Source organism: Phaethon aethereus (assembly GCF_964289735.1).
Source record: "Phaethon aethereus genome assembly, chromosome: 1".
Classification (NCBI taxonomy): Eukaryota; Metazoa; Chordata; class Aves; order Phaethontiformes; family Phaethontidae; genus Phaethon; species Phaethon aethereus.
In genome coordinates this window covers 155,721,007-155,735,368 of record NC_138575.1, presented here as the reverse complement: position 1 = coordinate 155,735,368, position 14,362 = coordinate 155,721,007, and the positions used below count along the sequence as shown (strand labels likewise).

At 41.0% G+C, this 14,362-nt stretch overlaps 1 protein-coding gene across 1 annotated transcript in view; it reads right to left on the bottom strand.

The window, feature by feature from the left end:
* Positions 1–10,852: 10,852 nt before the first annotated feature.
* Positions 10,853–14,362, bottom strand: part of COL4A1 (collagen type IV alpha 1 chain) — a gene marked incomplete at its 3' end in the record, with an annotated part of 132,515 nt that continues 129,005 nt past the window's right edge. Inside the window, exons 50-52 of the mRNA XM_082013542.1 lie at positions 13,866–13,980; positions 12,646–12,818; positions 10,853–10,934 (exon numbers count right to left, since the gene is read on the bottom strand). Coding sequence (XP_081869668.1) covers positions 10,853–10,934; positions 12,646–12,818; positions 13,866–13,980 — 370 coding nt within the window. The remainder of the gene's footprint in view (positions 10,935–12,645; positions 12,819–13,865; positions 13,981–14,362) is intronic.

The following is a 14,362-nucleotide window of genomic DNA, read 5'->3' as shown; positions in this document are numbered from 1 at the left end:
TTAACTTCTAAGCAGGACCAGATGAGGATGTGCCCCAAATACTGACACACAGATGTTACACCACTCTGAAACAAGGCAGAGGGGTAGAAACTACATGGTGTTGTGCTGTTCGTCTCTGAATAGTCTGTAGAGGTAAAGGACAGGGAGAAACAGATGCCTGGGCTAACACACGGGACGTGCTGAAGAGAACTAGGCTTTGTTGGGATTTTTAACTGTTATATTGATAACAGAGAAACAAAGGTCAGAATAGATGGTGGCTGAAAAGGAACAGGTCTCTTCACTTTGCTTCCCTTTCATCAGGAAAGCACACTGTTTGTACAATCAGCCACAGCTTTCAACAATGGACGGGCTGGAGATGAGTCACTAAAATGAATAATCCTTTTTAATCTCTATGAAAAACATCCTGTTAGTGTTGCCATATTCTAGGAATTGTTATAACAGGAGCAGCAAAAGGATTAAGTGCTTAAACCTGTCCCACCGGTACAAGTTTACTGCGGCAGAATCTCTCTGCTGATAGTGAGTCTCCACTTCTTACAAAACCAAGAGAATATTCCTATTCTGTATTTCTTCTTCTGTAACAAGCCCTTCCAGGACCCACCAATAATATAGCTATTTTGAAAAATGAAAAATCTAGATCAACTCACAGCACATGCTGAGAATGAAATAAAAGTAAGGATCACCAGTTCACCAAGATCAGACCGGAGCCTGTTCTCAACGCCTTTCACCGAGAGCATTACACTTCTGCCAACAAACCCTCCCGAGAGTAAGAATCCCGTAGGCTCAAGGCTGTCCTATCTGTGCTTAGCAGAGCAGTGCTGTGCCTCTTTCAAAAGGTGAGTGGTTCTAGGAAGTGATTAAAATATGTAGGATATTCGTTGCAGCATAAGGCTGAAGCCTGTGCTTTCAATACCAAATGCAAAAAGGCTGTCAGCTATAAAGAATGAAAAAGCTATCCAGCTACCTGACAGGAACGATTAGTCTCATGAGCTATGCAAATTGCTAGAGGAGGCAGATGACTGCTTTGTTTTCCCCACAATACTTAAAATGGCAAGAGCTTGCTAAAATATTTAGTGTTAATAAAAACTGATGACAAGCTCTTACTGGTCTCCTTTCCAGAAGTGACCGTTCAAGAAGATTGCCTCCTTTCACTGGTTCTGTCACATTAAGGTATCCAAAAGATGTTGAAGGTGATGCAACACAGAACCCAAAGAGACATCCTCAATTAATCTCAAATCAATGACAAGGCTTTTTCATCAACAGGTGGCCTAGCGCTGCTTGTTTTGAACCCTTCTTTTTAAATACATCACAAGGGATGTTTCAAGGTGCTCAAGCCTCACCAGCTCTGCTCCCGTGGGCTAACACTGACCTGAGCAGAAGCAGAGTAGGGTGACCCCAGCTGTATTTGCGCGGCAGGGCAGGTGTTGTGTTTGCAGGCCGTGCACGTTGGCCGTGTCCCACCCCCAGAGCGAATTTATCCCGTGATGCACCCGCCAGTCCTAACTCACTGACTGCCCGGATCATGAACCTGCTGGAGCTCGCTACCAGCTTGTCTGCCCTTTCCTGTGCCTCTGGGCTTCTTCCCAAAAGCAAGCGGGGTGGAGAGGGAACAGCCTGCACCTGTATCTCCGTTCAAGGCGGAGCTGACTCAGAGCTAAAATTTGCATCTAGATCTCTCCAGCTCCTGGCACATCTCCCACCTTCATTGAGTAATTAAAAACTACAGAGCAGGACTTCTTAACTCTTATACGTTAGATTCACCCTTCTGTCAGCTGAATTAATAATAATCTTTTGGACAAGTAGTACAGACGATGGCATAATAGTTCTTAGATGTGATATGTAGATAAAATAACTGTTGATTACACATATATATTTTATCCATAGCAAGAACGCCAGCAGAACATGGAAGGGCAATATCTGACAATAGGAAACTACAGATATGGCCAACAGCTGTGAATTTCTTTTCAGTCAGTGCTAACACAGCTTGGGACAGAAAACATCTTAGTTCTTCAGTCCTGCCAGCTCAGGCAATCCCACCAAATAACTACGCAAACTTGGTCAGCCCTTAACACTTAACATTTTTTGTGCCTACATTTTTTTTTAAAAAAACAGCCCCAAATCTCCCTCCTTTGATAGTTATAAAGAACTCTTCAGGCTGAGTTATTCTATGGTCAATTTACACCCAATTTACTAAGTCCCTTCTCTATTAAACAGGAAGAGTTTTTAGCTCCCTCCTTAAAACTGTGTGGAGGAGCTTTAGGCTTCTGATCTCAGAAAAAGGACAACTAGGAGGGATCAAGGAGGACACTTGTAAGATTCCTTACATCAGGATACCTGGTTGTCCAGAACATCCTCTTCTAGCCATCCTTCTATACTGGCTTTTCCTGGAACCCAAAGAAGAAGAGAGTAAGTGACATGTTGTCTTTCCTGAAAAAAAAAGTCTTGCCTCATTTTGCCTATGATTAGTTTGCTTTGGAGGCTCTACTTTGAACAGCATACTTCACTGATTTTCTTCTCCTCCAGGAAAGTGACTGAGAAGACAGAAGGCGACTCTCATCAGGTGCCTCCTTTCATGTTATTTGACATCTTATATACAATACTCACATATCTGATCCAGCTGATTTTTTAAATGAATCTAAAATCTTGTATATCAGTTTATTCTACGTAACAGTTGAAGATCGTTACTACTAAACTCCTATGGGTTTACTTTATAACTATGTCCATAAACATAACCCTTTGTCTGAGTTTGTGGCTGGTCATATGTTAGTATCCAATGTACTTTTGTTATAGGAAGCAGAAAAAAAATGGTCATTGCAAGTCTAGGCAACTATATAAAATTAGATTCACTCCATAAGAATGACAAGAATGTCCTTTACTGAACCTCAGTGCCTCGTGGAAGAGTTGGCCGCATGTGAAAGGAGGTAGATGATCTTACACGTTCCCTCTCCTAGTACTTGCTGCCACATGATGAGTTAATATTTGATTAGACAGTGCTGTATCTATGACACCTGTTCACCAGGGAGACTAGGCCAACAACTGATGTAATCTACCTTATTATATACTTAATGATAGAGGAGAAGCACTGCTTTTTCAGCTTCCCACGTCTGCTTTTCATTTCCTCTCCTACACATTCCTGAGGGGTCATGTTCAGTGCCTTGCAAGAGCAAACAAACAACTACAAAATTTCTCTCTCTCTCTCTCTGTGATTCTCTGCAATTTGCCTTAAAAAGAGGAGGAAAAGTTTTAAAATTTCCACTCTGTGTTTCTGGAAAGAAATCTACTTCTTGATAATAGTTATTAATATACATGTGCTGGCTAGATTTCTTTCATCACAATAGATCTGGACAAAACATACCAAAAAATGCATTGGTACTAAAGCTACACCAAAGGGCTCATAATTTTCATAGCAGTCTTGGCCATAGCTTCCAGATCCTTTTCACAAATGTCGTCTCAGACAATCTCAGGCTTTGCCTGGTAGGACCTACTCATTTTTTTAGGTCAGTTCTCGGAGTGGCTGTAAATGAAACATTGCAAGGGCACCAAAGCACCTCATCTCAGACGAATCCCAATTATTCTCCTGTGGCCAGGTCACAGTGCCTTCCTCCAGGAAATGCTGTGCTTCTGCTTTGCACCACTTTGGAATCTGAACATGATTTTTGTTTCAAATGTTATAAGGTTGTGTTCAGGAGAGTCTATTCAGCCAGTGTGATTTCTGTATTTTTTTCACTTTGGCCTTCATAACTTCTGTAACTTTCCTGTTAAGAAATCCTCATCTTTCTGGGGAATCCCTCAAATTCCCTCCTAACTGTAGGTGATTATAGCATTTCAGACATTACCTTTCTTACTCTGAGTAATTGCTGGTATAATGTGAACATATTAACTGGAGAATATTTTCTCAAATTTCCATTTCAGGTTTTTCCTTCCCATTTTTAGACAGTTCACCTGAAGATTTGCCTCTGAGCAGAAGATGAGGAGAGCTGCAGTGTATTTTTATTGGAACGCCAGCACTTCTTTTCTTCTCTATGTGATTTTATTGGAAAAGGGAGGGCTGAGAATAAGACAGGGTGTATCTTTCACTGCCCTGGGCTAGGTCCTTTCCTTAGTTCAGGGCCAATGCTAAAGGCCTGGATGGTATTAGCTTTGAACAGAGACGGCTGACAGTTCCACATTGCTGATCAAGGGTGGTCAAAAAATCTGTGAAAAAGCTGTAGTCAGTCTCCATGGAAATGAGAGTAAACAGTCATTTTATTTGTAGATGTGCCTTTTGAGCTACCAGGAATCTTCATTCGCTTCTGTCTGGTACTCACCTGTCAGGGTTCCTCCAGACCCTGCAACCCACCTTACATGCCGTGATAACAGGAGGTAGATCTCAATGTAACTATAAAACAATACGTACTGAGACTCCCCTGGGAATCCGTGTCTGAGCATCACAGACAGCGTGGGGAATCCCAGAGACATTTTTGAAAGTGGTACACGGAGACAACTCTTGACATGTGATTCATGCAGTTGCGTTTCAAGTCCCTATGGTTTGCTTGCCACTTTGATCCAGTCGCACAAACAGGTTCATGTCCAAAATTAGGCTGGAAAAAATTGCTGTTATAATTATTTAGAGGAAATAGGAAGAGGGGAATATCTTCCACTGCCAACTACTGTGCCCACAAAGACAACAAAAGCTTTGGCAGAAGATAGCACTGGGCATGTGCTAGCACTCTCCACTTTGAACTTCTTCCAGGAACCAATGGTGAGAAATAACAACTTTGGTGCAAGCCCGAGAGGTACGTCCTAGAGGAAGCATACAGTAAGTTCCACCGGGCTAAAAGCTGTGCGTTAAGAATAATAAAAAGGTTTGATCAATGCTCTTTAAACTGTTTTACAAGGACTTTCTCGCCTTCCCAGGCCATTTTACATGGTTATTTACTACAGTGTAAATCATACTTCATGGAGCTGAGCTGACAAATGAATCCTGCCACAATTCTGCATGAAATGTAACATGTTTTCTTAGGCAAGACAGGAGTTGACAGAGCATCAAATGATCATGTTCCATCTATAACTTTCACTCTGTCAAGTCTTCTGTCCTCTGCATGCCAATTATAATAAGTATAGCTGACTGCATATAGCCAGAGGAAAGCGAAGGCAGCTCTCTAACGTATGTAAAACTAAAAGATTCAGACATTTGTAAATCTTTTGGTTGTTCACATAAAAGCAATGCTCTGTTCTCTTTGGTTTGAAGACAATAGGAAGTTGGAAAGGAATATACCTTTACAAATCAGCACTGAAATACAAGTAAGGTTATTCAGCTGAGTAACACCCTCTTGCAGTGGGAGCTGAAGACAGAAGGTGGTGCCAGTAAGCCTGGCTCAGTGAAGTATCTTTACTATAGGAAGCATTTCTTAGTTCACATGAGAAGTAGTAGTGATTTATACTCCCACAGGTATTAACACCTCAAGCCACACAACAAGCATGTTGTTTACTAGAGAGAAATAACCAAAACCACACACTCCCTCCTTGCAGTTTTTGGAAGGACTTTCTTCTGACACTCTGAAGGAAAAGAATTGTTTAAAAAACGTATACTTTGAGGAAATTATTTTTTGAGGTTGTTCTGACTGTTAATACATCTTTCACAAATAACACGTGGTGCTTCATGCTCAGCCGTTAGTGACAAAGGGAAGTTTGCATATTATTTTTTATTTATGCTGTACAGAGACCCCCAATATTGCAAGCTCACAATTAATATTATGTCCATACTAAATATACTATAAGTAGTGGATGGGTGGAATGATTTCTTTCCCTCTACACTCTTACCTCAGTCTGAAAACAGAGAGGCTGAATGCTTCCATGTGGCCACTGGATACTTCTTTTCTTAATAATGATCCCAGACCATCACTGGTCTCAGCATCAGCCTGAGCCTGACGGATGCATTTAAGGATCCACAACTGGTCTCTCATGTTCTCACCGTGTTACCTAACTCAGCATGTGAAGTTGGTGAGAAAGACGATTTCTGTATGAAGAGGTAGAAGGGCAGTGCACAGCACATCGCGCCACTACGTCAACAGCAGAGAGGGAGCTCCACCACAGGAGGCCTCAGGAAGGCTGCTGGGCTCCTTCTGAAGGTCCGAGTGCAGGCTTTGCCAAACACCGTCACTAGAGCAAGGGATGGGGATACAGGTAGGTACTAAGACACTTGCAATTTCAAATTGTCAGGCATCTGTCTTTGTGCCAGGTGCTGTGTTTTCAGTTTATTGGCTTTAGTGGGTGCTCTGGGACCCATGGGCCTGGCCCTGTGGTTCACATGTTTATCACAGAATCATAGAATCTTTGGACTGGAAGGGACCTTTAAAGGTCGTCTAATCCAACCCCCCTGCAATGAGCAGGGACATCTTCAACTAGATCAGGTTGCCCAGAGCTCCATCCAACCTGACCTGGAATGTTGCCAGGGATGGGGCATCTCCCACCTCTCTGGGCAACCTCTGCCAGTGGTGGTACATTGTGAAAAATTTCTTTCTTACATCTAGATGAAATCTGCCCTCTTTTAGTTTAAAACCATTACCCCTTGTCCTGTCACACCAGGCGCTGCTAAAAAGTCTGTCCCCATCTTTCCTATAAGCCCCCTTTAAGTACTGGAAGGCTGCAATAAGGTCTCCCCGGAGCCTTCTCTTCTCCAGGCTGAACAACCTCAACTCTCTCAGCCTGTCCTCATAGCAGAGGTGTTCCATCCCTCGGATCATCTTTGTGTCCCTCCTCTGGACCTGCTCCAACAGGTCCATGTCTTTCCTCTACTGAGGGCTCCAGAGCTGGATGCAGGACTCCAGGTGGGGTCTCACCAGGGCAGAGCAGAGAGGCAGAATCACCTCCCTCGACCTGCTGGCCACGCTGCTTTGGATGCAGCCCAGGAGACAGTTGGTCTTCTAGGTTGCGAGTGCACATTTCCAGCTCATGTCCAGCTTTTCATCCACCAGTAGCCCCAGGTGCTTCTCAGTAGGGCTGCTCTCCATCCCTTCATCCTCCAGCCTGTACTGATGCTGGGGGTTGCCCTAACCCAGGAGCAGGACCTTGCACTTGGCCTTGTTGAACCTCACGAGGTTCACACAGGCTCATTCCTCGAGCTTGTCCAGGTCCCTCTGGATGGCCTCCTGTCCCTCAGGTGTGTCAACTGCACCACTCATCTTGGTGTCATCTGCAAACTTGCTGCGGATGCACTCGATCCCACTGTCTATGTCACTGATGAAGGTATTAAAGAGTACTGGTCCCAATATGCACCCCTGAGGGACAGCACTGGTCACACATCTCCACCTGGACATTGAGCCATTGACCACTAGTAACTACATAACTAGTGACCACTAGTAACTATATAACTAGTTTATGTTCCACATGAAAGGAATTCTCAAAAAGTCATGCAGCTTTATCATTTCAGTCATAAAAACTTATGGCTTTAATACAATTGCTTCTCAGGGAGCCTAGTGTGGGGATAGTGTTGTCAGCAGTCTGGTTTAATAGAGAAAAGTGTATGTCATCATGTATTACAACTTCCTTCATCAAGGAAGTTACCACTATGAAAAGGATAAAAGATATCATTATAAACTGAATGTATATCTATCAGAAAAGACACTTTGTTTCAAAATATATATTGGATTATTTCATTATATTCTGTTTTGATTTTTTTTTTACATATAGATATTTTCCTCTTTTTTTTTTTTTTTATCTGAAGACTGCTCCATTCCTATTTCAGCAGGAAAATTGCTGGCGACTAGAACATGTCAAAATAGAGACATAGACTCAGGAAAAGGGAGCACTGTCAGGCTGCTTTACATTTTCATGGATCAGAGAAGGCGGCATTTGTTTGTTAGTGTGAAGCTATTAGCACCAATCTCACCATAAAGAGAGCCAGGGCACCACCTGCTGCTTTAGAAATGTATTTATTTGGGTCATGAAAATTACTCTTCAAGTACTGCACTTAAAACCAGCCAGGCCTACTAAACAAGCTGTACTTCTTTAGGAAAGCTTTCTCCTGAAATCTAAGGTTATGCAAGACAATTTTAACAAATTACGCATTTGCAGTTGCCTGTTCACACAATGAACTGCACTGTAGCAACAATGCTGGCCATAAATGGCCGAGTACGGGGTACTTACAGATTTTTGAAGGCAAGAAAGGGTTTCGTGCTTCAGTTCTGCTTTAGTACACGGACTCTTCCTCACCCAGGGCATCAAAACCTAGCGTTCACAACATTTTCAGTAGATCTCATTGGTATTTGATAACCACCAAAAAGATTACTCACTGACTTAAGTAGAAATAGCATCTTTAGCATGGCAACAGTTTAGGTCATTTTATGAGCTGGAGGTTATGGAATAATTACTGTGAGATAAGACAGACATCAAACTAGGATATCAAACTATAGCTCAAACAAAGTTTCTGAAATTTTCCAAAGGATGTTGTTTCCAAAATGCTCCCAGTTGACAAAACACAGCTGCAGTGACTAGTCCCTTCACTAGCACAAGGAATTGTATTCTTATGCACACATTTGATTTAAACCTATGTGCAGGACCTTACAAATTCAACTGTCTGGCAGTTCTGAGACAATTCGAACCAAGCACATTAAATCCCTAGCTGACCAGGAGATAAGCTGTAGAGTGCAATTTAAAAGTCTAAGCGGCAGCTTGGATCCTCCGAGTTAGAGAAGGCTGAATGTCTGTTTAATTCCTCCTAGATGCCACGAGGAATCACCCTATAGACTTCTCCTCTTCTTCCAAATAACGAGTGGCACTTCGGCGAACCCTGTGTCTGGTTGATTAGACATAGCCAGACTCTTGTATTCTATAGGTTGGTAAGGGACTTTTGGGAGGACAAATAAAATGATCATCTGTCAAAACTTCCATGTGAGTTAAGAATCAGTGCTAAATGAAATGGCCAGTTTCCATCCAGGGTCCCTCAGTCATTTGGCTAGCCAATGTCCTCAAGGATTTTAAGTGACAGTGAGTTCAGAAGAGCAGCAGCCTTTTCACAAATTTGTGAAAACAACATGAAACATTAATAAATTATGTGCTTTTGCCAAGGAAAAAGATATCATGGCCCACTTCTTCTTCAGACAACCAGAGCCAAGGTTCACCTTGCCACTTAAAAAGCAAAATTTTATGAGATATTTTAATTTTTATCTTGTATAATTCAGTTCTGATCTGTGCACGAAAAATTCAAGGGTGAAAACTGTGTATAACTTGATTGCTTCTCATGAGCTAAGATGAAGTTAGCAGATTTTTGTGACATGTTCACATCAAACATATTTCAGTAATAGATGCATAACCCATGTGTTATCTCTCAGTACCAGTTCTTACAAGGTAACACTAGACGCATCAATACAGCGTCCTGTTTTCCCCTCTTGAAGATGCTTTGTACATCTGAAAGATGTGCAAAACAAAAATAATCTAGGATTGCATCAAGCTTGCGCATTTATTGGTGGCTTATAAAAATTAATTCATTGCTGTAAATGAATGCTAGTAACAAATTAGTAAAAACTTTTTCTTGTCTTCTGTTTTTTTTACACAAATAGTTTTATTACAAACTTGAATCCTTAAGAAATACACATGTAAGAAATTATACAAAGGCCTTGGCATTTGCAAAAATCTTTTGGTATTTGCATGATAATAGTCTATAAAACACTTTTGGACATAGATATGCTCAAACAATGGTATTATTGCATAGAAATTCTTTAGAAATATTTCTGAGGCCACTTTGAAGAGTTTTTTTGGCACAATATTAACAAAAGTAAGGCCTTATACTTTCCAAAATCAAGTCATTCAGTGTGTGAGTAGTGTTTAAAACCCTGAAAAATATTAAATACAGAATAAAGACTATAAGCTCAAAGCAGGATTTACTATAATAAACACAAATAGCTGTTAACCTGGGTTCAGTCTCTGCAACTTCAGCATTGAAATGGCCTATGTAAAATGAACATTTCACATCATATTTTGGCATTTAACATCTAATTCATGACACTGAAAAGAAGAAAACTTTTGTAAGCTTCTTTTTGAAATTACAAACTCTGAGCTTGATTTGCCTAATGGTTGATACCTATATAAATTACTAAAATATTTATATATATATTTTTTCTTGACCATTGCTGGATCATTCTTTATTCCACAGGAAAGTTTGTTCTACTGCATAAAGAAGCTGCATAGTACCAACATAGCAGAAACACTTTCTTGCCTATATGGGAAACCAATTTGGCAATCTCTTCCAGATGTAGTCCCATTAAAACCAATAGCACTAAAGACTACAAACATAAGCAAAGGTTTGCAGGATGGCACTCTATGTTGTGAAAAGATGGTTACATGTTGCTTAACCACAGTCTGTAATCCCAAAACTCTTTTTTACATTAGTATTGCTTTGTACAGGAACAATAAGTACATACCCAAGAGCCTGGGACTTTGAGACACCTAGATAACGGTAACAACAAACTTATCTGGGGAAGAAAAATGAATCTAAATATATAATACAAGAATGAGAAAGGGGGGTCAAACAGTATAAGGCAGAACTGCATACCTCCTAGCACCTTTGCATTTTTTCTGGATAAATGCTGACTTTTTATTCTATCAGTGCATTGCATTTATATAAAAAATAGATATATTTTGATCAAAAGTGCCATTTGGCATTGTCAACATTTGAAGCTTATCTTTGTTGTCTCTCTTCTTCTTCAGCAAGGACAGGGCCAGTAAAGCAGTGTGTGTTAGTTATGCAAGTTCCTAAAAGGCACTTTACTGTTTTCATATTGGACAACAATGAGGTACATATGATATATGTCTAGGCTTCATTGCTGTTAAACGAATAGCACCATATTGTGTGAAATTAGTTGAAATTCAAAAGTCATTATGTTTTTCTCATACAGACTTGACAACGGCTAACATTTGAGCGCAGATCCCCTGCTTTCAAAGTTGAGGGAGTCGGTTTCCTGTTAAAAATAAACAAATGAAAAGACCCATTAACAGTCGTTGATATAAACAGTCAGCTTTCAGGTATATAATTGACAACACAAACTTGGCATGCGCCAAGTGCCTCTTTAAGCTGTGCTGAATCAAGAACGTGTCCCTAAGTTCTCCTACGTATAGTCACTTTGAAGATTGGTCACAAACTATCACGAGATTAGTTTTAAACATTGTCTGCTTCCAGTTACTTCATAATTCAGTTCTGTCACGAGGCTGAACATCTTCTTAACCAAAAGACACTACCTGTTTAACCAGCAGTTTGAAAACATGCTGGAATTTGAGTAGTAAAAAACAACTAGGCAAAGAAACTGAAGACATTTGACTGTTCATGAATTTCTGCTAACTCTTGTGACTTCACAGAAAAATGAAAAGTCAGCAAAGGAAATTATGTGATGTCATACAGAAAGACAAACCAAAATCTTTGGTCTCTAACATATCATACGGAGTTACTCCTAGCAGCTGGAAATAAGGCATTTTCAGACAAATGTGTGCTTACATTTAACACCTTTCTTTAAAAAGGATCACGAGTTTATAGGAAACTGAAAAGTATTTGTGAATTATGATAGTAGGACAGGTCCCCTGACCTTTTATTAATTTGAGATACAGTTTGTAGCCAGAAAAGGGTATGAAGTTGACAGGTCTCTGGGTAGGACTCAATGAATACAAACAACTGTAGTACTGACTCCTCTAAATTTTCCTCTGACCAGCTTTCCTCTTTCCTAGGGAGACAGTGTTTACCCCAGTGTTGGCAAATGGGCTCTTTCAGTAGTAGCTTTTCTGGTGGACGAGATTGTCACAGCCCCAGTGCTCTATTTTTCTACCTACTCAGCTGACAACTATGTCATAGTCAAAACTGTCTAAACAACCTGCTTAACTGTGACTGAGACAGGCTAGGGAGCATTCACAGATCTAGAAGACATGAAAATATGAAGGATCCCAGATGAAGGGCACTGGGAGCGGCAGCCTGGGCTGCGGTGGAAGAGGATGCTTGCCTCCACTCCAGAGGAATGTCTGCTAATCAGGTACGCTATGAAGACCTGGGAACTGCTCTATATGCTAACATATTAATAAAATTCATATGGAACAAATTAGACAGTGTTGAAAAATACTTATGTGCAGGAGACCAGAACAAAGCCTACGACCACTTAATTCCTGAAATTAGAACCTCAGCAGGACTGAAGAAATGCCTAAGGCCTCTGCCTTCAGCTGCATTTTATTCAGACGTACTTCCTCCAAGACTAGGGAAAGGTAAATAATTGTTCAGCTCACTTAGTTCAACACCTGCATTAATTTCAAGTGGTTCTATTATGTGTTAACATCCACTAGGGGGAATGTTATATGCTAACTTAATTTCAATCAGTGTGTCAGCCTATCCCAGTTACGACTCAGTGCATACAATCAAACATAGTGGAAATGCAAACATTGTTAGATTATTCTGAAAAGCAAAATACTAGGTACAAATGACTCATTGTAAACACTAACAGAAGATACATTCATTAATTCCCCAAAAAGCTATTTTTTTTCTCTTTCTGTTGCGAAAATCATTAACTGCATATACTAACCAGGCTGGGGCACAGCCAATACTTGAACCATGTATTACATTCAAACAATACTTCTTTTATTCAGTGACAAGGCTTGACTGAGTCTCAAATATTGATAAATAAATCATGAACTTACTTGAACATTTCATTCCTCTCTATAGTGGCAAGCCAGAAGCTGTAAGCATTTGCATAATAATTGCAGGTGCCCCGGCCATGGCATTCAATGAAGGGAGCGCTGCGAAACTCCTCTAGGCAGGAACCAGGAGACGCCAGGGCCTGGCCAGAGCCCTCTGCACCAGCACTGGTGTGCTAGAAAAATGCAAAAGCATAAGTCAGAGAGGGATTCTTTACCTCTTCTGCTACAACACCTATTAACTCTCTTGCACAAATATTTCTTCACATGCGTCTCCTTGTCCTCTGTTGTGTCCGTCTGCTGTTTTGTCCCTCAGCTCAAGGCACAAGACGGTAGAGCTGAAGGGCTCCAGAGGGGGCACTGGGTTCTCCAGCTTAATGGCAGCACAACACACCACCACCACCAGCTTCAGGGCAGCTGTATGCACAGAAATCCTTCAGGACTGATAGCAGGACCCAAGCTATCTCTATGCTAGCAACAGGCCCAGGCCAGCTCTCCAGCTCTCTTCTGGCCAGGGCCAGAAGGCATACAGACTGGTATGGTTTATATCTGAATAGCTTAACCAAATTCCTGCCCCCACATCACAGTGGCTTCTCTCCCACTGCCAAGGGCCAACAGCTCTGGATCCATGCCGTTTCTCAGACCATGCACCAGACCTTGCGTGGGAGAGTGGCTGTTGATACAGGCTCTGAGCATGACAGGAAGCATGCTAACAACTAGCCACTATGAAGGACTTACAGAGTGGTTCTTCCAGGCCACTCCTTGGCCCTATTAATTTTACTAGTATAGATACAGCTGAAGAAACTGGATAAAAGGTCAAAAATGCCATTTGAAAACTGAAGGCTTATTCATCAAAAAATGGGAAGAGGACAGACACTGATACGCTACCACTCTAGGAAGCTACTCAACATAGATGTAGATGGACAGTGGAAAATTGTGCTTATTTCCTCATTTATTCAGCACTTGGATCCTGTGCTGAAGCTGCAAACAACGGAGCAAGCTGTGTGCCTTTCCCCAAAAGTGAACAACCAATTGCTATTGCATTACTGTCATTTAGTAATTAGCCAGAATCTTTTTAAAGTCAGCAGAGAGGGTAGAGGTCTAATGCCCTCCTAAGACCTGAAGTGACATCATCAGATACGACCTTTCCCAGAGCAGGAGTGTAGATCAAACGCCTGAAAGAAATGCTTTTCTCAGCTCAGAGTATGTCCCAGTGCACTTACCATGACAAAGGAGTAACCAATCCAAAGTGAACTCCAGCCTTCAGGACATGGTGGTATTTGAATTGTCTGACTGTGAACAGCTATTACCATAGCTGGAGCTTCACACACAGAGCATCTAGAAAGACCAAGACATGAATGAGCTACATACACCTGAGGGATTAATACATCTTCTTTTTTCAGAAACTACTTGCTTTAAGGAATCTTGAATTATAAAATGTTGTCACCTTCAAAAACAAATTAAAATCAAAATGTTTCATTTAGAAAAACAACCAGCTGGTTCTTTTTTTTCCCCTCATTTACGACAGCTTAACTATTAAGTCCTATTCCTATTAGCCTTCCTATGAACAAAGAAGAAGAGACCTCTTATCTGAATATTTAAATGTATTTATCTTTTTCTAGTCCCATTTGTACTGTAGTTTCTAAAAGTGCTCAATGTCATGAACATAAGAGGCAAATATACAAACATTGTAACTCAGCAAGTGTCACTTAAAAGTGGT